Genomic DNA, 22480 nt, shown 5'->3' on the forward strand with positions numbered 1-22480 from the left:
TTTTTGCTTTTTTAATATAAAAAATAAATAAACTAAAAGTAATTTAATTATATTTTACTAATGTTAATCATAAAAATTAAATTACATAAAATGAAAAAAGTGATATTTTATTATTTGATTTTTCGTATATTCTATGTATATATTTATGGTTTTAGTTTCGTTAATAGTTGAGATATTTTTGTTGGCCAAAAAATAGTTGAGATATAAAGAAAAGAATTTCATGATTTCTGGATAAAATCTCTACACACAATATTGTAAGGATTTATGGTGATGTGTCACAATTCAATTGGAGCGTGCTTTATAATTGAAGTTGCAAAATGTTGGGTTACGTGGTGGCGTTGACTCTTTGACTCTCAGCACATTAATGAGCTGGATGTGCGACGTGGCGAATTCTAAATGACTTCGTACAAAATGTAAACTTTTGTCTTTTTCATATGCTGATGATTTAATTCAACGTGTTTAGCATTTTTGTAAAGTAAAAGGATTTTTGGAATAGTTTTGTTATTTTCTCTTAAATTTTTGTAATAAAGCTTGGACCGAGCCCGAACTCGCATTATACTCCCTCCGTCCCGTTTAAGAAGGGACATATCCCATTTTTATTTGTCCCATCTAAGAAGGTCATATTGTGTTTTCTGTGCCAACTTATATTGAATTTCCACTTTTATCCCTTTAGCTATTTCAATATGTATTAAATGCAACTCAATTTACAATAAATCTATACTATTATTAGGAGAAACTACACTAATAAATAGGGGTAGACATGACAAAATAAAATATTGTCCTATTTTATTAATCTTTGTGCAAAACTCATTTGTCCCTTCTTAAACGGGACGGAGGGAGTATCTTTTTTCCATGGGCGGACTAAAACTTGAATAATTGGCTAATTTTTAATCGTACACATCTCTAAATCTGGCCCGGGCCTGATAAAACCTATTACAAGGGTCTGATTTAGGTAGTTAATACTAGGCCTGAACAAGACCAGGACCAGGCTTTGCAATAAAAAATGCCAAGCCCATCCAACCCTGGCCCAAGCTCACCCACGCTCAGCCCAAGCCCACACATGTTTGGCCCATGCAAAAGTATAGTACTGACCCTGTCGATAATCTAATTTACCCTTACTATCTGGATCAAAACTTCTGTTAGGCTAATAGAAATAGTTGCTCAATTATTCGAAGTTCATGCCTTGGTAATTCAAAAAAAAGAGGAGGCTAAAACAGGCATGTTAAAGTTCAACCTAAGAAATAAGCCAAAACGGATTTTATTCGGCAGATAATCGGCTGATGAAATATCGACTACATGCTATGATAAGCACATTGACAAGCAAAACATCGTGGATGCTAAATATGCGCAAAGATATGCATGGCTTATTATATAACTTAATCCTTCCAACACATGAAATGTTGTTTGCATCTATGCAGCAACAACAATAAATAATCAATCATTACCATTTTATCATGATTCGCCTTTACTACCTTTTAGATTGATAACAGCGAGTTCTTTCTCAACAAATTCTCCTGCACAGATCGAAGGATATTCGCTGGCAAGTGGGGATTCTGCAAAGTGGCCTAAAGGCTTCAACACTGCATCTGATGCTATGTGTGCAAAAAGCTACAAAAGACAATGACAATAGAGCATGTTACTATTGCTTCTTCGTGCGCAAAATTCGTTAGTGTCTTATGTTTCAGGCACAATTGGTTCCTTATAAATATCATGGAATAGCAATTAACGCCTATACATGAATTTGTCTTCAATATTTGAGAAAAGAAAATAGAAGTTGATGTAACAATAACAGTTATTTTTAGAATTAATTGCATTCCTCGCCTAAATTCCAGTTACTTTGAAATAAATGTTTTAAAAATGGAATCTAGATTCTTTATATTTAAAACAAGAAGGAATTCTGTTTCAAATAATTGCATTTAATTCCCAGAATGAAACCATATGAAGCTAAAAAGAAGCAAATTGCAAAATCTGTAATACTAATACACTTTATAATGGGAGTGGCTTCACTTACTGTTGAGGAAACTCGCCATAGGCTGCGATTTTGTTTGGATGCTAGATTGATCGCATCAGTTGTTCTCTTAGTGACAACTACTTCATGCATGCCAGCTGTGCAATCTCCTGCAGTCAACCACTCTATCTGCAAATAAACATTAAAATTAGAAGCAATGTGTCTGGTTGAGCGACAGGGGTTTTGTTAATTCAAGAGAAGGTCAGTGAAAGACGGGCCATTTATCATTATGCTAGGTGTAAAGTGGAAGCGTAGTTTCGTATGCCAGATTTTTTAGTGCAGGTAGATGTGCGTTGATTGATCATATGATAACAAGTGTTTACTATGTGTAACTAAAGGGCGCCCCCTTTGCACAAAGTTCCCATTGAAGGAGATTCGTCTAATGAACATGCATCACATATTAATTGGCAATGACAGGCGTATAATACAGGTTTCACAAATAAGCTACATGGTATTACCTCTTCTTTGCTTCCCTAATGGAAACAAGTAGATTAGACTATTAACCAGCAAAACAAATGCAAACATCCTCACTGATGGGTAAAAAAGCATCAACTGTTGTTACTCTTACCTGCTTTCCTGTCTGGATGAGCAGACATCCTAGAGGAACTTTCACCTCCACTTTTTGCCCATTCCTTAGCCAAATGTTAAGACCAGGGAATCTACTTCTGCCATGAATTGTTACAAAGTTAAGGTCATAATGATATCCGGCAAAGACAGTGCCTTCTTGTCCATAGCAGCGGAGGTCACTCCCTGTTGGTGCAAGAAGATGTGGTCCCTAGAGGTTAAAGGAAGAATTATCATGTCGTAAATTAAGATTTCACTTAAAGAAAATCCAATAGAGATGATAAGATTTTAATAAATGCTATGCTTTAATAGCATGCACCAGAACGATTGATTAAAGGAGACAAAACATGATAAAGGGTAACCCAATATGGAAAAGATTATTTTGAAATCAATCACAAAAGTCATCCAACTACCACTAAGGAGAAAAGTTATGATATTGTCATGATCTTTTATTATTGACTCTGCATATAAAATATCAATGACCAAGGTATCACCATTCCAGAAGCTTCAGTAATCATAGTATCATATAATGGAACTAAACATTAGCCGGCAGATCTGTTGAAAAGTAAAGTTTTAGGAGTATCCATGAACTACAACATTTTACTTTCAGCAAGTAAAAGAGCAGGAATAGTGATATATAAGGACTTCTGCTTAAAGGAACAAATAAGTGAGAGCAACACTAGCCTTTCAATTCATTATAGTGCACAATAAATAATATGTTACACTACGAGGGAAGATACATTTTTTTTTTTTGAAAATAAAAAAACTCGAGTTACCATGGTCCCACCTCCCAGCTATGCACAAAACTACTTTCAGAAAAGAGAGGGCTAAAAGTAAATAAGCCATCAAATGTTTGCTATCTAATAAACAAGCTGCAATCAACTATGTTTTGATTGGTTCACTTTCCTAGGCTTTAAATTTAAGAATATATCAGTGACAATGAGTTGGCAAGAAAGAAAAAAAGAGCTAGTTCTATCAGCAAACAACTCGTACCTGTTTCATAAGCGAAGTAAATGCATCCTTGGGCAAGCCAAACCCGATTGCTGCCATTTCAGATACAGCCTGAGTAAAGATATGAATGGATATCAGTTTAACATATATTCGAAACAACAAGCTAAATTAAACACTGTATATTAATGGCTTACCTCTATGGCAGATATCATCTTGTGTCCCCATGAGTCCATGGTTTCTTTCCACTCGGGGAAACCTTCAGGTATTACAGGCTCTGAATTAAGTTCCTAGGAGCACAGAATCTAATTAGCAAATAGCAGCTAAATGATAAAAACATCAAGAGGGGATGGAAACATCCAATACCTTAAATTGGGTGTTTGATGGCCGAGGGCCTACCCTCCACATGTATCGCCACTTGCGATCAGGTCCCTTAGGAGTAGACGGCTGGAGCTGTTCAGGCATTGCTTTTAATTTCTTTTGCATTTCATCATCAACCAGGCTTCTCGGCACTTCTACTCCTTCAGGGGTCACTCCAACCTGTTATTTCCATTGGAACCAGATATTCTTTTACTTATCTCCTTTGATCAAAACAAACAGAACTCAATCTCGGACAAAAACACAATCATCTAATAGTCCTCTTCCTTTTTTCATATAACCAATAAAATCGTATTCCTTAAATTATAATGACAGCAAGAACACAGGTAATTGAATGTGGTTTATGTTACCATTATCTTTTGCAAGAATCAAAGTAAAGAATAAACAAAGAAATGAAGAAATATACACTAAGAGCTACAAGCCACAATTATTGGGTTAGCAGAATGTTTCCTTGTAGCAACAAATTCTCGTAACATACTCTCTCGGATTTGCATCAATTCAACTTAAGTAAAATTCAAATTTGTATGCTTGGATGCAAAATTTGAAGCATAAATTAAATGTAATAAGTCATTTGTTCAAAAAAGGATATAAATGCACCAACTATACACGTTTTATCAATTTAATCATGATTTATGAAACGTCTCAAATATATACACCAGCTTCCATTTTGTGTCAAATCGATATACCGGCTCATAATCTGGTGTAATTTGCTGAGATAGCACTCATTCTCTAGTGTAAATTGCTGAGATGGAAGTCATTTTTCGGCTACCACCCCCAGCAAATTACACCAGATAATGAACTGGTGAATCGATTTGACACAAAATAAAAATTGGTGTAATATATTTGAGACGTTTTATAAATCATGATTAAATTGACAAAATATATATAGACACTACCTCTTAAGAAAACACATAAATTTGTATTAACAAGCGTTTGCAACAAATCCATAATAGAATCAGGCCAATTACTGAGCAATTCAACATGTAATCTAACTCATCATATTCAAAATTTAAGACATCCACATTTCCAATTTCTTACATTATCCCAATCTAACACCCAAACAAACAAAAAAACCTAGGTTAAAACAATTCAACATAATAATAAAAAAAAAGAACAAAATCTGATGACCTGATAATGCAAATGCGGTCGTTCTTGAAGTTTTTTAAACTGAAGAGGACATTCAAAATACTTCTCCATCATATCAATAAAGCGATCATTATCTTCCGACGAACATCGCGGATCCTTCACTACTAAGGCTCCGGTTTCTCTCAGGATCCGACTCACTTCCTTGCACAATTCGGTTAACCATGGCCCCTCTTTTTCCAACTGAGCAGATAATTTCTCCGGGTTGGTGGGTAACTTATCGGCGATTTCTAGGTAGCGGGTTAGATCTATGACCGGAATATCCATTCTCAATTTCCTTTTTTGATTGTTGGGTTTTGAGGAGAAAGTGGAATGGGCAGAATAGCGTATTGGGTAGTGGCGGGAGATGGGTATGGGGAGTGAGTGATGAGTTAGTATTAGTCCAATTACGTGCGGGACAGCATTATTATAAGTTTGTTAGTGTTCTTTTATTTAGAAAATTTAACATTTATAGGCTATTTTTATTTGTCTTTCACATTTGCCTTTTCTTCTTGGCCAAACCCGTCTAGGGGTCCCTGTACTTTTCATTTTTTCTTTTGGAGGTCCTTTTACTTCAATTTTGATTTACTTGGTCCCTGTATAATTTTTTATCAATTTGAAGTCCTTATGTGGACGGAACCGTGCGCGTGTGTCTCGAGAGCCGTTAGCGGCCGTTTTCTATTTAACACGTATGAAAATGAAGGAAACAAAATATCCATGTAGGAAAAGGTAGCTAATGACGTGGATCTTGAATATAAATTAACAATTTTAGGGTTTTCGTTTCTTTCAACCCTAAAAACTACTCTCTAACGCTTCCCTTCATCTCTCATCTCTCTGAAGAAGAAGAAAAGTAACACCCATGTTGAGAAGAATGGCCGATGAAACCGAGTATGAAAGTATGTTTTCTGTTGGAGATGTACCGAACTGCAAGTGCGGTAAGCTAGCAAGGTTGTTGGTCTCTTGGTCCGAGAAGAACCCTGGGAGAAGATTCTTTCGCTGTGAGGTAAATTATCATTCTTTAGGTTAATGTTATATCTAAGTTTGTTTGGTTGCTTCTTTAGGTTAAGTTTTCCATTTGGTATTTTTTTACTTTACTGATTTAGGTTAGTTTTTGTGCTTGTTTAGGGCTATTTTTTGTTACTTTAATGATTTAGGTTAGGTTAAATTTATGGCTTGTTGTGTGTTAGATATTGCAAATGTGTTTGATTTTGACAATTTTCGTTCACTTTGTGTCATTTTTGTATAGGGCAACCAGTGTTCTTATTTCAAAAGGTATGATGAGGAGTATGTGCCCCATATTAAAATGATGCTCAGGAAATTCAAGTGTGGAGAGGAGGAGACCAAAAAAGAGGGAGAATATTTGAGGGGAGAGGTGTTTCGCTTGAACTATTTAATGGAACATGCAAGTACTCTAGATTCTGTGAAGATGGATAAGGAGCTAAAGGAGATGAAAGGTGAGAAACTGAAAATGGAGAATGAGCTGAATGAGGTGAAGAACGAGCTGAAGAACGAGCTCAAAAAGAAGGCAGTGGAGATGAACGAGTCTGCGGGACAGATTAACTCGCTCAAGAAGCAGAAAGAGTTCTTTAATTATGTTACCATTGCTGTTGTTGCTATGTTGATCAGTATTATTATCAGCAACAAGTTTTAAGTGTAATTGATGAAGTTGTATTAAGTATTGTATATGTGGGATTTTAAGTAGTTGTTGTTGTATTATTAAGTACTTGATGGTTCAAAACTACTTCTTTTGTTAAGTATTTGATGGTTTAAGACTACTTGTTTTGTTAAGTACTTGAAGGTTCAATATAATGGTAGTACTTGAAGGTTATTCCAAGCTTTTGAAACCTTAATTTGATTTCAATTGGCATGTTTGTGTATTGTATTCATTTGATTTAAACTTAACTTTGGTATGTTTAAATAAGGCAATGCGAGTGACTGTAATCCCCAACAAACTGACTTTAACAGAATGTATTGAACATAAGTTAATTTGCATACTTAATTGAAGGTACTTGATTTCATATGAACAAAAAAACTAAAGCTAACCAACTGCTGCTTTGAACATAGGTTATAAAGGTACTTAATAAAAATTTGCATATAACTTAACCAATTGTTTCAAAGTTTACAATCCTAAACTGGTTAACAAAATAATGGTAGTAACAAAAAACTGGTTAACAACATTGTGGCACTAACCAAAAACTGCTTAACAAAATAGTGGCACTAACCTAAAACTGCCCGACAAAATATGGTTTGAAAGTTTGCAATCCTAAATTGCAAGTAATATTCTTTCAAAGCCAAGTCATGTTTCAAATGACTAGACAAAAACATGCGTCAATTATCATTTCTTCTCAGCTCTAGGACATGTGCTACAACCAGGCTTCTTTCTTTCTCTCAATTGAGCTTGTAACTGGCTGACTTTTACAGCATTATGTCCTTGCCACTTTAACACCCTTGGCTTCGCAGCATAGCTCCCTATAGATGGTTGAGCAGCATCAGGTAAGGGTGTCACAATGGAGACTGCACTACCCATTGTCGATGGCTGAGTAACTTTAGTTGAGGGTATAACCTGGGAGTGAGCAGTGCCATACTTCCCAAACAACATTGAAGCTTTCTTACTTCCAGGCTACAAATAAAATCAATCAAGGCATCACTAGAAATAAACCACAAATAAATAAACTCAACAAATTCTATAACTAATATAACTCACATTCAAAGTTCCTTTTCCATTATATTCACTAATAAAGGTTCCAGCACCAGTAGTAGGCTTCCATCTAGGCCTCTGATATAATTGTTTCCTTCCTTTGTTCTGCATAGGCCACTTCCCCTTATCTTGGACAGACTGTTGCCTCCCCTTGTTCTTTATAAGTTGTTTCCCTTTAGCCAATTCACCAGTCCTAATAGCCTGTGTAAAATCATTCAACTCTTGGATCATAGTTGCAGGAAGTGGAAAAGGCTCAGTTGGCATTGGTGTTTGGCCTATGAGTTCATCAACGGTTGTCTCTGGTTGGGTCAAAGGCTCAGTTGGCAGCGGTGCTTCCATCGTACATTCTTGATCACATTGCATTCTTGCCTGCCTTTCCCTCTTTTCCTCTTATTTATAATAGTGAATTCATTGACCAAATCAGCAGACGGCCTGACAACTTCGCTTGTTAAGGCTTCACTTGCGTTTTTCCTTGGTTGAGGTGTTGCAAGTGGAATGGTAGGATCCTGAACACATTTATACCAAGTCACAAAAAATACCCAACAATTTATAACTCACAATACCAATACACCAACAGTTTATAGCAACCTACCAAACCAATATACTAACATTTTCAACAAGTTAAAGAATGAAAGTATTAGCAAGTTATATAAAAACCACAAAACTAATAGCAACAAGTTAAAGAATCAAAGTCTTACCCTTCTTGGACAGCTTTTGATGTTGTGTCCTGGTTCTTTGCAAAGTTTGCATCTCATCACCCTTCCGTGTCTTGATATTTTGCCCGTTTTAGTAGTTTCATGTATGTCGCGCCTCCTAGCTTGTTTAGGTCTTCCAGGCATTTTCTTGTAATAAGGTGGTATAACAAGTTCCAATTCACTTTCTGGCCACATTAATCTCCCTCTAACTGGCTGCATCATGAAGCTATATGCACTTTTGTATATCTCCTCTTTATACCACTCATGTACGTAATATTCAGGCTCTTTCTTAGTCTTTTCCTTAGCGCTATAAATTGCAGCTATAGCATGTTGACAAGGAATCCCTGACAGGTCCCACTCGCGACATGTGCATGTTCGTGTGGCAGTATTCACAGTGTGTTTGTCTTCAGAATTGTAGATGTTGGTTACTTCATAAGTTGTATCACCATTCCATATCATATGCCACAAGAAAGACAATTCTTTGTTTCTTTCCAACTTTTTCATTGCTCTAGGAGCAATGTCATTAATCCATGTCAGGCAAACTCTTCTTTTGACTCGTAATCTTGTCATAACTTGAACTCGGATTACTTCCAACATACTTATAATTGGAAGGCCCCTAAGAACATAATATGTACCATCATCAAATCAGACTTAACAAACAATAAATATTGAAAGCAAATTATAACTTGAAAGAATACTGACCGTGCATCTAAGATCCATCCGTTGAAAGTCTCAGCGAGGTTATTATCAATAACATCACACTTTACTTCTGTCTTGAAGTAGGATTTGCAAAAAAAATTCCACATCATAACTCAGGACATCTACAACCATTCCAGGCCCCATCAACTCTTATTCCTTCAAATATTTCCTTAATTATTGAACAAATGTGGCCTTCGCACAAGTCCAAAACCCTAGCTTTCGGTCTTCTCCCCTCCAGTTTTTTGCCAAGGCTGCATAAACGTGTCTAGCACATCTCCTATGTTCCACCTCTGGCAGATTATCTTTGATAGCTCTTTCCAAACCCTAAATCATAAAAACAAACAATACAATTAATAACATTCATTATATATGTAATTTAAACATAAATTGAAAAGCATTTAACAACATACCTTTTGCATATCGTTTATAATAACAAACTCATCTCCTTCCTTTAAGGGCAAGTCATACTTTAAGCATCTCAGGAACCAGCTCCAGTTCTCGGTATTTTCTACTTGGACCACTGCCCAAGCTGACGGAAACATTTTGCATCCAATGGCACATAACAACTGTCCTCTACATATACCCTTCAAAAAACATCCGTCCATGCCAATAATCCTTCTACAGCCAGCCAGCCAACCTTCTTTGCAAGCCCCAAAACAAACATAAAATCTATGAAAATAATTCACCTCATCACCATCTGATTTAGCTCCCTTGACTATGTAAGTTGTCCCTGGATTGCTTAGTTTCAACTCCTCCGCATAATCATATAAACAGCTGTACTCCTCTTTAGTCATTGTGACTATGTCTTCATATAGCCTATTCTACAAATTCCTACACAATGTCAAGCTCACTTTTAGCTTCAATTCAGATCTATTTCAAGTCTTGCAATTTAATGAACGGTTGTGCTATAAGCATTTGGCGAAGGTGTTTTGCTAGAAATTTGCTAGTTGCCAATGGATTCTCATTAGTTATGTAGCATCTGTGATGTGGCACATAGGTCTTCACCATGAAATTACCCTTACAACCTTCTTTATTGGCCAAAAATGCCCATGGACAGCCATCACGACATCCTGCTCGAACCCTTTCTTTATCATTCTTAATAAAGTGCACTTTCAACTTTTTCACCACTGCATACTTAGAAATTGCATGCCTACATTCTTCTACGTTCCTAAAAATCATGCGAAGGCAGAATACATGAGTATGAGTTTCAGGGTCATACCTAATCTTGGTAGAAGCCCTCCTGATTGTTTCAGTACCAAATTCATCATCACTCTCACTATAATAACTTCCTAATTCATCACTGTCATTGTAGACACTTCCAATCTCATCCCTCTCATCGTCCCCCTCATCATCCCCCTCATAATCCTCCTCTCATCAACCCCCTCATCGTATATGTCATCTTCCTCGTCCACTTCTTGATCAGCAGTTAATCCCTGGTCTAACCCCCTAAATCTTTTGGAATTTTTGTAGCCCTAACACTCCTACACTTTCTGACATTCTTTCTTGCATCTAGTAGCTCCTCGTCTTCCTCATCATCTGTCATTATACTCACATTAACACAAACATTATCAAATGTTTGATTAAGCGGATCACCTTCTATGTGGTCAACTTGAACATCTATATGTGAACCCACATCCTCAAATAGTTCTTCAACTTGATCACCCAACTCCTGGTCACCCTCAAATTGATCATTCACTAAATGCTCATTATCCAGTTCCTGCTCGCCCACATTATTCACTAACTCCTCACTGCCTAACTGCCCTTCAACATGCTTATGATCAACATAAAAGACTAACATGTCGTCGTTCTTAATTTTACATATCCTTTCAAAGAAACTTCTTTCATCATATATGAAACAAAATTCTTCCATGAACTGATCTTTATAGTGCAAGGCACTAATATCTGCATAACCTAATTATTTCACATGATGCATAACAACAGCATAGGTGTCACGACCCATTTTCATGAATCGTGACCGGCGCTAGGGTATGGGTATGGTTGTACCAAAACCCGTAGCTAGCCTTGCGGATAACCAACTTATAACGTTTAAAACAATGTACCTGCATAAAATCACATGCTCCGGGGACTCCAGCCTAGTCTAGCAGTTAGGGGTGTGCATCGGTCGGTTCGGTCACCGAACCGAACCAAAACCAAATTAACCGAATCCGAAATATTAGAAATTTTCAAAACCGTAACCGAACCGAATTATTTTGAAACCGAACCGAAACCAAACCAAAATAATATTTCGGTTCGGTTGGTTATTTCGGTTAACCGAAATAACCAAATTTTATTAAAATTAATTATTAAAAAATAAAATAAAATAAAAAATACTAATTTTAATACTAATTTATTGTTATTGTATAATTTTAAGGTTACTTAGTAGCTAAATCCTAAAAAAAATTCAAACTCACCTTAATATTTTTAAAAAAATTATAAAAATAACATTATAAATATATATAATTCGGTTATTTCGGTCGGTTCGGTTTATTCGGAAATTTCATATCCAAAACCGAACCGAACCGAATTAGCCAAATTTTTAAAAAATGAAAACCGAAACCAAACCGAATTAACCAAAAACCGAACCAAGCTAAAATTTCGGTTTGATTCGGTCGGTTAATTCGGTTTTGACCGAATACTGCACACCCCTACTAGCAGTACAATATAAGCAACATATTTTTAAAGTATGCTTAATCTCAAAATAAACTCCAACAGCATGGCAATATATAAAAGTACCATAAACACTGTAATCATGTCAAAGATGATAAAATAACAGTTGGACCATTCCAACAAACAATAGTCTAAAATATAAAGTATAAGATTAAGACATAAATATTGATACTACTACTGCGGTCTAAGAGTTTAAAATAGTTCGACTCTTATTTCTGAAATAAAATAAAGAACCTCCGAGAAATGAAGAAACGGAGATCGACCAATGCTCAAATCATAAACCTGAAAATTTTGGGAAAACAACGGGGTCAGATTTACTGAGTAGAGTTTATATAACCATTTACATTTATTAAGTTAAAAACCTTTAAAACGTTTAATAAAACATTTTCATTATGAATTATCAATGAAATCCTAAACCACAATTCTAAATCCATTGTCGTGTCGGTGAGACGTATCTCAATAACCGATCCCCGACTATCACTTAATAAATAGTGAGCCCAGGAAACGTATCTTCCGCCGGTGCCCTCACTAAGGTGAGACGTATCTCAAACCTACCTCAATACCATAATCATTACCGGTGCGCACGCAGTCCCGATGATGCCCATCGAGTAGCACGTTTCAAATCAAATCCACAATGCCGAAAAACAGTTCAAAAGCTGCTTATACATATATATATACAAAATATAATAATTGCTTAATAAAGAGGTAAATAGAGATATAAACTCACTACTTGCTATTCCTCGTGAAACTGACAAGCAATCTAACTCTGGTTCGCCTCTGAAGTACGAGCAGTCGACGAGTCTAAAAATAATAAAATCATAATTAAAAAAAACAAACCCTAACTTTAAAGATTACTAGACACCACATAGGACTAGCACAACACAACAACAAGCCAACGTATAATCGAACACATAAAATTAAAATGTATTAAAACTATAACCCAAGTTATAGAAATCAAACCATATTAGTTATATTAACAAATTACAATTCTAGTAATTTATTAAACAATTTAATTTAACCCAAGTTAAAATCCATATCAGTGAGTCAGCCGAGTTATTAAAAACTACCAAGCTTCTTCCCACTTGTTGGGCGACCACAGTCTAACCCAAACCAAAACTTTATTAAATTATAAACCCGAGTTTATAAATTAAATACTTGATAAAATAATTATCTATTTTAAAAATAAAATTCAATATCTTCAAATTCAAGTAACTCAAGTTACAACCAAAACTTAACAATTTTAAGTTTATAAAAGTTTTGGGACTAAACTGTAATTTAGTCAATTTGATTTTCGAAATCAAAATTAATTACTCGTTCTTAATTTACTAAATTATAAATCAAACCAAATCCAAAAGTTATCCTCGAAACAAAACCAATAGATAAAACTTAACTTGAATAAGTTTTTTAGAAACTTTAGGGGCTAAATCGTAAATTTGCCAATTTGACAAATCAATCAAAATTAAATATAATTACCTGAGTAATTATATTAATTTAGATAATAAAATAATTAACGTTTTCAAATTGTCAATTTAAAATTGAAACAATGCAAAAGTTATTATCAAATAATATCCTAACTAGAAACAATTTGAGGGATTTAATTGTTTTAAAGAAAATCATTTAGTGACTATATAGGCCAATTGGCCATCTTCTCCAATTCGAAAACAACTCATCCCCGCCATCACCATTTATAATTCATTAAGAATAAAAAACCATGATCATGAAGAATAAGCAACTAAGCCTAGATCAAAATTCCTCTAAATGATCAAAAGCACTAATCCATATTAACGTTACCTAACTAACCAGAAAAAGATGAAGAACATGTTACTGAAACCATGGCAATTCACGGACACAACATAATTTACGGTCGAGTCCGACGACGGCCAAGAACACAATGATTAGGCAAGCATAACTTAAGCAAAATTGATCTCTACTCTATTCATAATAAAGTCACAGCAACAAAAGATGGAAACGGCAGCAACATCTTATGAATATGGCATCAACTAAGACATAACACGGTGAAATTGTAACGGCGACAAACGGAGGAAACTTTACGTACCGTTTAAGATTCTGAAGCGATAGGATTAAAGAAATCGATGAACACAGATAGATCGTTGAAGAAAAACTCAGATTGATGCTAGAATAATGAAGTTACGAGTTAATAACGGCACGCGAAGATATTGAACATTAAATGAAGAAAAACGATGAGAATACTTACCGGATCGAACGATTGGAATGAATGATGATTGAAGATGAAGTTCAGATTTGTTTAAGAAGAATAGCGGCTAGGTCTTGTATTAAACGATAGGAAAATATTAGGTTTGAAAATAAAAAGAAACGTAACAGATGAATATATAGGAGGAGGAAGATGATATGCAGATATGTAACAACTTGTATGGGCTTTTTTTATATTATGGCCAAACCAACACATTTATTGGCTTATTATGCACAAAGTAAATCACGTGGGAAGGAAAGTGTATGCATGGCTCATTTTCATGCAAAATAAGCTTGCTTTTCCTTTTTTTTAATTTTCTTTTAAAAGTTAATAATACAAACCACATACGAATTGAACTACGATCGAATCAACGAACGACTCTAATAAATTTAAATAAATATAATAGTAATAATGATAAATTACTTAAAGATTGACGGAATGCAAAAATTAAAATTAAAAATTTTAAAAAAATAATTTAAAAATACGGGATATTACATTCTCCCCAACTTATTAAAAATTCGTCCTCGAATTTAGAACACAAAAACTAAAAGCATAACAACACGTAAGGCACACAAGATCAAACAACGATAACACAAAATCAAAGATACATGTACCTCAAGGAAAGAGGAAAGGATAACGTTTCCGCATACCGGACTCCGTCTCCCAAGTGCACTCCTCGACAGAATGATTCTGCCACAGAACTTTGACCATCAGAATCTCCTTGTTCCGTAACCTACGCACTTGCGTATCAACAATCTCAACTGGCTGTTCCTCATAGGACAGCTCCTGGTCAATCTCAACGCTCTGAGGCACAATCACATGTGAAGGATCTGAGATGCACTTCCTCAGCATAGAAACATGGAATACAGGATGCACTAAAGACATGTCTAGCGGCAGAACCAGACGATAAGCCACAGCTCCAATCCTCTCTGAAATCTCGTAAGGACCAACGTACCTTGGTGCCAATTTCCCCTTGACACCAAAACGAACCACGCCTTTCATAGGTGAAACCCGAAGAAACACAAAGTCTCCCACCTGAAATTTGATGTCTTTTCTCTTCGGATCAGCATAACTCTTATGCTGACTAAAAGCTGTCTCCAACCTCCGTTTTATCAACGATACCTTCTCTGAGGTAACTTGAATAATTTTAGCACCAGACAACTTCCGCTCGCCGACCTCTTCCCAGCAGATAGGAGATCGACACTTGCGTCCGTACAAAGCCTCATAAGGTGTCATCTTAATGCTCGCATGATAACTGTTGTTGGAGGAAAACTCAATCAACGGCAAATGAGTATCCCAGCAACCCTGAAAACCAAGAATGCACACCCTGAGCATATCCTCCAATGTCTGAATAGTCCTCTCAGACTGATTGTCAGTCTGAGGATGAAAAGCTGTACTGATGTCCAAACGAGAACCCAAAGACTCCTGTAACGCTTTCTAGAACCTTGAAGTGAAAACAGAACCTCTGTCTGAAACAATCGAAACCGGTAAACCATGCAAACTGACAATCTTGTCGATGTACAACTGAGCCAACTTCAAAGCAGGATACGAAACCTTAATCGGAAGGAAATGAGCTGACTTGGTCATACGGTCAACTATCACCCAGATGGAATCGTACCCCTGTCGAGTACGTGGTAAACCAACCACAAAATCCATGGCAATCCGCTCCCACTTCCACTCTGGAATAGGTAGTGGCTGCAGATAGCCAGAAGGTCTCTGATGTTCCAGCTTCACCTGCTGGAAAATCAGACACTTGGAAACGTACTCTGCAACATCCTTCTTCATTCCGATCCACCAATACGTACCCTTGAGGTCATGTCATATTAGTAGATCACGAATAAACACTGTAAGCTGATCTATGCGCTTCCTCCAGAATCTGGTCTCTCAAACCACCTGAATCTGGAACGCACAGTCTAGAACCAAACCTGAGAACTCCGTCAACAAAAACAAACTTGGAATTCCCGTCCAGATGGATCTCATCCATAATCCTTTTCAATTGTGGATCCTCAGCTTGTAAAGCTTTAATCCTATCAATCAAAACCGGTTGCACCTGCAGATGTGCCAACAAACTACCGTTCTGAGAAACCTGAAAACCGTCCCGAAGCTATCAAAACATGCCACTCTCTAACCATGGGTCTGCGCCCAACCTCAGAAATATGGGCCAAACTGCCCGAAGACTTGTGACTCAATGCACCGGCTACCACATTTGCCTTACCAGGATGGTAATGAATAGTACAGTCGTAGTCTTTCAACAACTCTAGCCACCTCCTCTGTCTCAGATTCAACTCCCACTAATCAAAGATGTACTTCGGACTCTTGTGATCAGTGAAGATCTCAAGTCGCACCGTACAAGTAGTGCCTCCAGTTCTTCAGAGCAAAAACCACAGCAGCTAACTCCAAGTCATGTGTAGGGTAATACACCTCATGCTTCTTCAGCTGACAAGAAGCATAGGCGATCACTTGTCCATGTTGCATCAACACGCAACCTAAGTCAATCCGAGAAGCATCGCAGTACACAGTAAAAACCCTCAACGCCAGACGGCAATGCCAAAACAGGAGCTGTAGTCAGAATCTCCTTCACCTTCTCGAAACTTGCCTCACACTTGTCGGTCCACTCAAACTTAACACCCTTCTGTGTCAGCTTATTGATAGGAGTATAAATACTCCTATATTTTATGTGTTTTATATGTCATATATGTGCATTTGACGTTTGGTTTTGAGCTTCTTTGTTCTCATTTTTGTGTTTGATCATTTCAGGAATAATTGGGAGTTTGTCATGATATTCAAGCTAATTGGAAGCCATTTGGATCATAATTGAAGGTTAAAGGAAAGTTGTTCGAAGATCCGATGAAAATAGGCGCCGAGAGCACAAGTTTCTACTTGTGAAATTGACCCCTCTTTATTGATTGACGATTTTAGATTACTTAGAGACTTCAATTGACTTTGTGTTCTTCATAAGAAACAAAGTAGACCTCCTAAGCTTTCCATAGAATCACAAATCGACTCATTCCGATATTTCTACACCAAGTTATGACCTTTTGAAGTTGACGATGTGCAGCAGATTGGAAGTGTGCACTACAAGAAAACAGGGCTTTAGCGACGGAAATTTCCGTCGCTAAAGCCCTCATTTCCGTCGCAAAACTGCGTTTGCGACGGATTTGCGACGGATCGTATCCGTCGCAACATTTTTGGTCGCAAACAAAATTTGCGACCAAAAACGTGTCCGTGGCTAATTTTGCGACGGAATCGTCCGTCGCAAAAGCCACAAAGTCCGTCGCAAATGCGTCTCCAATTCATTTCGTTTGGAGACAAATTGGCGACGGAACTTGTGCATTTGCGACGGACTTGTCCGTCGCAAATCAGCGACGGAATAGATCCGTCGCCAATTCATCAGCTTTTGTCTCCAAAAGCTGATGAATTTGCGACGGACAGGTCCGTCGCAAATTCCTTAATCCGTCGCAAATTTCAATTTTTTTTGGCATTTTTTTGCCGTTTTACGCTATTTTTTGCCGTTTTCCCCTGTCGTTTTAAATACAGTAATAACAATTCATTTATAAATTACAATCAATTGAAACTGATAAATAAATATATATATATATATATATATATATAAATATCAGAGTATAAATGTAAAGGTCAAAAAATAAAAATAAAAACCGTATATATGTGTGTAATAAAATAAGCTAACACGACACTACAAAGCTGGAGTGTCGTCATCGTCTGGTGGGGTAGGTGGGCGCTGTGGCCGATACTCTGCCGGAAGGTTAGGAATCATCCTGGCAATCTCCTCGCGTATCATCTGGGCCATGTTCGCAGCCTGCTGTTCCCGAGCCAGTCGCAGACCCTCCTGAATGCCGGCCTGCACACGGCGCTCGACCTCCTCGTCTGCCTGCTGCGACGTCCTAGAAGAGCTGCCTCGCTGCACCCTGCTGCTGCTTGGCCCGGCGTACCTGCTGCTCGCAGAACCCAACCCGTACACGCGTTTCTTCTTGTTGACGCCCTCGATGTCTAGAAACACCTGGGTCTCGTCCACTGCAGCAGGGGTCGAGGAGCTACCCTCTCCGGTCTGAGGCTGTGTCGCAGCAGCAAGCCTCTCAGTGATGGCGTCCTACAAAACAATAAAAAAGATATCAGTTTAGTTTTCAAGCAACCAAAAATGCATAACATATTACAAAGTAAACCTAATTTCTAACGAAATTTCGACAGCATTTCCTCTGTAATATGAGCATCACCCATTTTTCAGGGAAGTCCTGCAAGCAAATTCCAGTATATAATCCAATAATAAACATGTTTAACAGCTAACCAACAAGCATTTTCAATCTAATAGATCATTTCCGAATTATTAAATTCAACTTAGAGAATTACAAGTTTAATAAAAACTTACAGTCATATCCTGAGCCCGTTTGTCGACCGGCTTCTTGTCAGCCTTCGTGGAGTGAAGGCGAGTGTACAACTCCGTCGCACTCGGTTTCCGGCCAAGCTCCCTTTCCTAAAATAAAAAATACAATTCAATTAGTATCAAAATAAAATAAATACGTTATTTAAGTATTTTAATTACTGAATTTTAAAACAAACCATGACATCCATATGCTTCAGAGCAGAGCGAGATCCACCAGTATGGCGGACAGGTCCAGAACCGGCGCCCGCTGGCTCGCTCATCCGATTTGCTCGGGCGGTTTCTGACCTTTTTTTCTCTTTCTCTGAGTTCCAGAACGCGTTCCAAGCATCCCAGATGTCCTGGGTCACAGAAATATGCTTCTGTTGCGTCCTCCTCATTCTGTGGATGTTGTCTTTGTAGCGGTTGGCTGCATGGACCATGAAGACCTGTCTAATGACCTCCTCGCTGTACGCCGCACTATCCCACCAGAACTCTTTCTGCAAACAGTACAAACATGTTGCATTAGTTAGTTTTTTAAAAAAAAATATAATTTAAACGTTACGAAGCTTTAAATTAAATTACCTGAAACTCCTGGAAGTAGAACTCCCTCTGCTCGGCTGTTAGAAAGCGCCATGCTGTTCCATTATCGAACCAGCACTTCCTAAAAATCTCCCGCATAGCCCGTGAAACAGGCCCAGAGTCGATCAACATCGTCCTGTGATTTTTTAGGCATAGTTTAGTATATATACATATTACAATTTAAACGTGAAAAACTAAATTGTAAACATACCTGCTAGGGTCCGGGTGAACCCTCGCCCTACCCCGGTCGTCCAGAACAGCCGGGGGCTCGCCAGGCTCACGCTGCTGCCGAGGCTGAACAGGTGCTCCAGCCTCTAACTGCTGCTGCTCCTCAGCAACGTTGTCATCGCCAGGAACAGGGTCTGATCCCCGTCCGCGTCCTCGGCCTGAGGCTGATCCTCGGCCTGTGCCTGATCCTCGACCGCGGCCCCTCATACCTGCACATACATCAATTTTAAATGTTCGACAAACAACCAACAGATTTATTAATAAAATTATACATTCCTTCGTGAAACATAAAACTATGAAATATTAATTCAAATTCAACAAGTGTACACATGAATAATATAAGTATAAAACATAAATTGGAGAAGCGTTAATACATCATCTTTAACAATTAATTAAGGTTTCAAAAATCTAGTGCATAAAATATACTAAACTACTAAAGTTCTTCGCTTTCATCTTCGTCTGATGAGGATGCGATGAACTCATCTTCTGTTTCTTGTTCAGGAGGCATGAACAACGCATCTTCCTCAGCTTCTCCAGTTTGATCAGCCAAATATGTCGGATTGTCTTCTGTTGCAACAATGAGAGGATTTTCTTCTATGTCATCTTGAAAGGCCGGGATAATCCCTTCGGGCATGTCAAGCTCTGATCGCGCCTTTATCCTGCAAACTGCCCACCAATTTATTTTATCCCTTCTTTTACTCGGATATGGCAGGTAATGAACTTGGTCGGCCTGTTCAGCTAAGATGAACGGTTCATACTTATTGTATCTCCTTCTGTTATTAATATCCACCATGTTGTATTTTTTGTTACTAATTGTGCCTGAATTTTGCGCTGGGTCGAACCATTCGCATTTAAATAAGACAGTCGTTTTCATTGGAAGCGCTGGATACTCTAACTCAATTATGTCTGTCAGAAATCCATAAAAGTCATTTTCGCTATCGACATATTGAGTTCCCCTTACGCAGACTCCACTATTCATTGTAAGTTGTTCCTCCCCATAAGCTTGAGTCTGAAACTTGAACCCGTTTACACGGTACCCCTTAAATGTTCTGACTGATCTAAGAGGTCCTTTAGCGAGACTAAGAATGAAGGGATTGGTACAGACAGTTGGATCTTGCACCTGAAGCGTAAAATTGTATTATAAATCGGAACTTTTACAGATAAGATTCGAAATATATTCTGTTAAATACTTACATATTGTTGAAACCAGCAGGCAAAGTCACTCTCGAACTTTGCTTCAATTTGCGAGGTGCTGATTTCAGGGTTTCCTCTACGCAACTCGCCTTCGAAAACCCTTTAGTTACGAAGAAAACAATAATTAGAAGCTAAATAATCATTGTTAATTACATTGACAGCTGTATTAAAGCTTACTCTCTGTAATTTTCAATTTCTGAACAATTCAACAGAACATATGTCCGGGCAGCAACAATCTCAGCATCTTCAAGATATCTCTTGCGGCAAGCACCCACTGATTGCCCTTGCGGCTTGAAAATCGATAGTCTCTCAACATCATCGTCGACTTCAATGTCACAAACTTCATTTCTTTGCAGCCGCTCAGGTATCATTGGGTCACCTTCTGAAAAATAATAAGCTGCAAACTTTGCGGTTTCTTCATTTAAGTATCCGCTACTAATGCTTCCTTCCACCCTCCCTTTATTGCTCACTTTTTTTAACTTTATCCACTCGAGCAAAGCCTTTTTTCCGTCCCTGTCCAAAGCATACATTGCCTTAGGAAATCTCCCAGTAACCGGATCTTTTGCTAACTCAGGCCGAGCACATATGTCATTCAACTCTTCTCTCGATTTTGCATGGTCTTTTGTTTTCCCGGGAATATTTAGTACAGTATTGAAAATGTTGTCGAATACGTTTTTCTCAATATGCATGACATCGAGATTGTGACGAATTAGATTCGTTTTCCAATACGGCAAATCCCAGAATATACTTTTTTTATTCCAACCATAATTTTCCGACTTCGCAGCATTATTTTTCTCAGCCCCAATTTCATATGCCTTCATAAATCCCAGACTGTCCACCTCTGCCAACAATTCTTCTCCGGTTTTCGGCTGTCCGAAACTATTGGTTACGGTTTTTCCTTTTCGGAAATGAGTTGTATTACGCCGGTACGGGTGACCACGAGGCAAGAACTTTCTGTGACAGTCAAACCACGACTGTTTTCTACTCCCTTTAAGCGTAAAAGCTTCCGTATTTTCCATGCAGTGTGGGCAAGCCAGCCTCCCAGATGTGCTCCAGCCAGACAACATCGAATAAGCAGGAAAATCATTAATTGTCCACATAAGTGCCGCTTTCATTTGGAAATTCTGTCGCCTTTGAACGTCGAATGTCTGCACTCCGAATTCCCACAGTTGGTTCAGCTCAGCTATCAACGGTTGCAGGAAAATATCCATTTGGTGTTTAGGATTTCGAGGCCCAGGGACAATAACAGTTAAAAACATGAACTCGTCTTTCATACACATCCCTGGGGGGAGATTGTATGGTGTCAAAATTACAGGCCATGATGAATAATTCTGCCCGAAGGCCCCAAATGGCTGAAACCCATCAGTACACAGGCCCAGTCTGATATTTCGAACTTCTGCCGCAAACTCTGTATGCAATTCACTGAAATGTTTCCACGCCGGGGAGTCTGACGGGTGACACATCTTTCCATCAACCATTTCGTGTTCTGCGTGCCACGTCATATGCTTGGCGGTGGCTTTAGAAGCGTACAACCTCTGCAGTCTCGGAGTTATAGGAAAATAAAACATTTTCCTATAAGGGACGTTAACTCGTCTTTTCACAGAATTTCCTTTAGGGGGCGGTTTCCACCGTTCGTGATCGCAAATTTTGCATCGCGTTAACTCCGCGTCTGACCCCCAATAAATCATGCAATTGCGGAAACAGCAATCGATAACTTCAACCGGCAACCCAAGACCTCTGACTATCTTCTTTATTTCAGCAAAGTTCTTTGGCATCTTGTTGTCCTCTGGGAGCAGCTCTTGTATAAATTCGGTCACATCATCTACTAAAGCTACTGACCCACTATGTCGACATTTGATGTCCAACATTTTAGCAGCTGCAGACAAGGGAGAATGTTTGCTATTACCGGGGCATACAGGTTCTTCGGCCGCACGCATCATATCATAAAAATGTTTAGCTTCATTATTCGGCTCCTCCTCCGTGAACACTACTTCTGGACCCGCAGCATCAATAACCATTCTCTGAACTGAGCTGAACTCGTCACCCCCCTCATATTCCATGTCAACGTCACACTCCGGCAGTTGTGTAACAGGACGGGGATTTAAAACAT

General features: G+C 38.0%; 4 protein-coding genes across 4 annotated transcripts; all 4 read right to left on the bottom strand.

Annotated features, from left to right (window-relative positions):
* Positions 1-1335: 1335 nt before the first annotated feature.
* Positions 1336-5432, bottom strand: LOC126662349 (uncharacterized). Its single transcript, XM_050356306.2, has 7 exons — positions 5027-5432; positions 3887-4060; positions 3718-3810; positions 3566-3634; positions 2577-2783; positions 2012-2137; positions 1336-1608 (listed from the first exon to the last, which is right to left on the bottom strand). Exons 1-7 carry the CDS (start codon positions 5306-5308, stop codon positions 1453-1455), a joined length of 1107 nt encoding a protein of 368 aa, XP_050212263.1. The 5' UTR covers positions 5309-5432; the 3' UTR covers positions 1336-1452.
* A 2594-nt stretch (positions 5433-8026) lies between these two features.
* On the bottom strand, positions 8027-9906 carry LOC126661643 (uncharacterized). Its single transcript, XM_050355494.1, has 6 exons — positions 9523-9906; positions 9296-9436; positions 9116-9186; positions 8417-9029; positions 8311-8322; positions 8027-8224 (listed from the first exon to the last, which is right to left on the bottom strand). Exons 1-6 carry the CDS (start codon positions 9904-9906, stop codon positions 8027-8029), a joined length of 1419 nt encoding a protein of 472 aa, XP_050211451.1.
* Positions 9907-17579: 7673 nt separating this feature from the next.
* LOC126659659 (uncharacterized) lies at positions 17580-19398 on the bottom strand. Its single transcript, XM_050352973.2, has 5 exons — positions 19160-19398; positions 18952-19084; positions 18567-18866; positions 18376-18480; positions 17580-18099 (listed from the first exon to the last, which is right to left on the bottom strand). Exons 1-5 carry the CDS (start codon positions 19381-19383, stop codon positions 17686-17688), a joined length of 1176 nt encoding a protein of 391 aa, XP_050208930.1. The 5' UTR covers positions 19384-19398; the 3' UTR covers positions 17580-17685.
* An 80-nt stretch (positions 19399-19478) lies between these two features.
* On the bottom strand, positions 19479-21848 carry LOC126661644 (uncharacterized). Its single transcript, XM_050355495.2, has 4 exons — positions 21148-21848; positions 20548-20883; positions 20371-20470; positions 19479-20296 (listed from the first exon to the last, which is right to left on the bottom strand). The coding sequence occupies exons 1-4, from the start codon at positions 21846-21848 to the stop codon at positions 19610-19612; spliced, it is 1824 nt and encodes a 607-aa protein (XP_050211452.1). The 3' UTR covers positions 19479-19609.
* Positions 21849-22480: the final 632 nt, after the last annotated feature.

The sequence above is a fragment of the Mercurialis annua genome, linkage group LG8 (assembly GCF_937616625.2).
Source record: "Mercurialis annua linkage group LG8, ddMerAnnu1.2, whole genome shotgun sequence".
Taxonomy (NCBI): domain Eukaryota; kingdom Viridiplantae; phylum Streptophyta; class Magnoliopsida; order Malpighiales; family Euphorbiaceae; genus Mercurialis; species Mercurialis annua.

Excerpts from the sequence above, each read along its gene's own strand:
- LOC126662349 (XM_050356306.2), bottom strand. The coding sequence starts at position 5,308 with ATGGATATTCCGGTCATAGATCTAACCCGCTACCTAGAAATCGCCGAT. Across the intron at positions 3,811-3,886 it reads CATCAAACACCCAATTTAAG|GAACTTAATTCAGAGCCTGT; the intron begins GTATTGGATGTT and ends CTGTGCTCCTAG. Across the intron at positions 2,138-2,576 it reads TCATCCAGACAGGAAAGCAG|ATAGAGTGGTTGACTGCAGG; the intron begins GTAAGAGTAACA and ends GTTTATTTGCAG.
- LOC126661643 (XM_050355494.1), bottom strand. The coding sequence starts at position 9,906 with ATGACTAAAGAGGAGTACAGCTGTTTATATGATTATGCGGAGGAGTTG. Across the intron at positions 9,437-9,522 it reads TTATAAACGATATGCAAAAG|GGTTTGGAAAGAGCTATCAA; the intron begins GTATGTTGTTAA and ends TTTATGATTTAG. Across the intron at positions 9,187-9,295 it reads CTTGTGCGAAGGCCACATTT|ACAGAAGTAAAGTGTGATGT; the intron begins GTTCAATAATTA and ends TCCTACTTCAAG.
- LOC126659659 (XM_050352973.2), bottom strand. The coding sequence starts at position 19,383 with ATGAGGGGCCGCGGTCGAGGATCAGGCACAGGCCGAGGATCAGCCTCA. Across the intron at positions 18,867-18,951 it reads TCTACTTCCAGGAGTTTCAG|AAAGAGTTCTGGTGGGATAG; the intron begins GTAATTTAATTT and ends TACTGTTTGCAG. Across the intron at positions 18,100-18,375 it reads AACGGGCTCAGGATATGACT|GACGCCATCACTGAGAGGCT; the intron begins GTAAGTTTTTAT and ends ATTGTTTTGTAG.
- LOC126661644 (XM_050355495.2), bottom strand. The coding sequence starts at position 21,848 with ATGGTTGATGGAAAGATGTGTCACCCGTCAGACTCCCCGGCGTGGAAA. Across the intron at positions 20,884-21,147 it reads GAGAAAAATAATGCTGCGAA|GGACGGAAAAAAGGCTTTGC; the intron begins GTCGGAAAATTA and ends TGCTTTGGACAG. Across the intron at positions 20,471-20,547 it reads GAAATTGAAAATTACAGAGA|GGTTTTCGAAGGCGAGTTGC; the intron begins GTAAGCTTTAAT and ends TCGTAACTAAAG.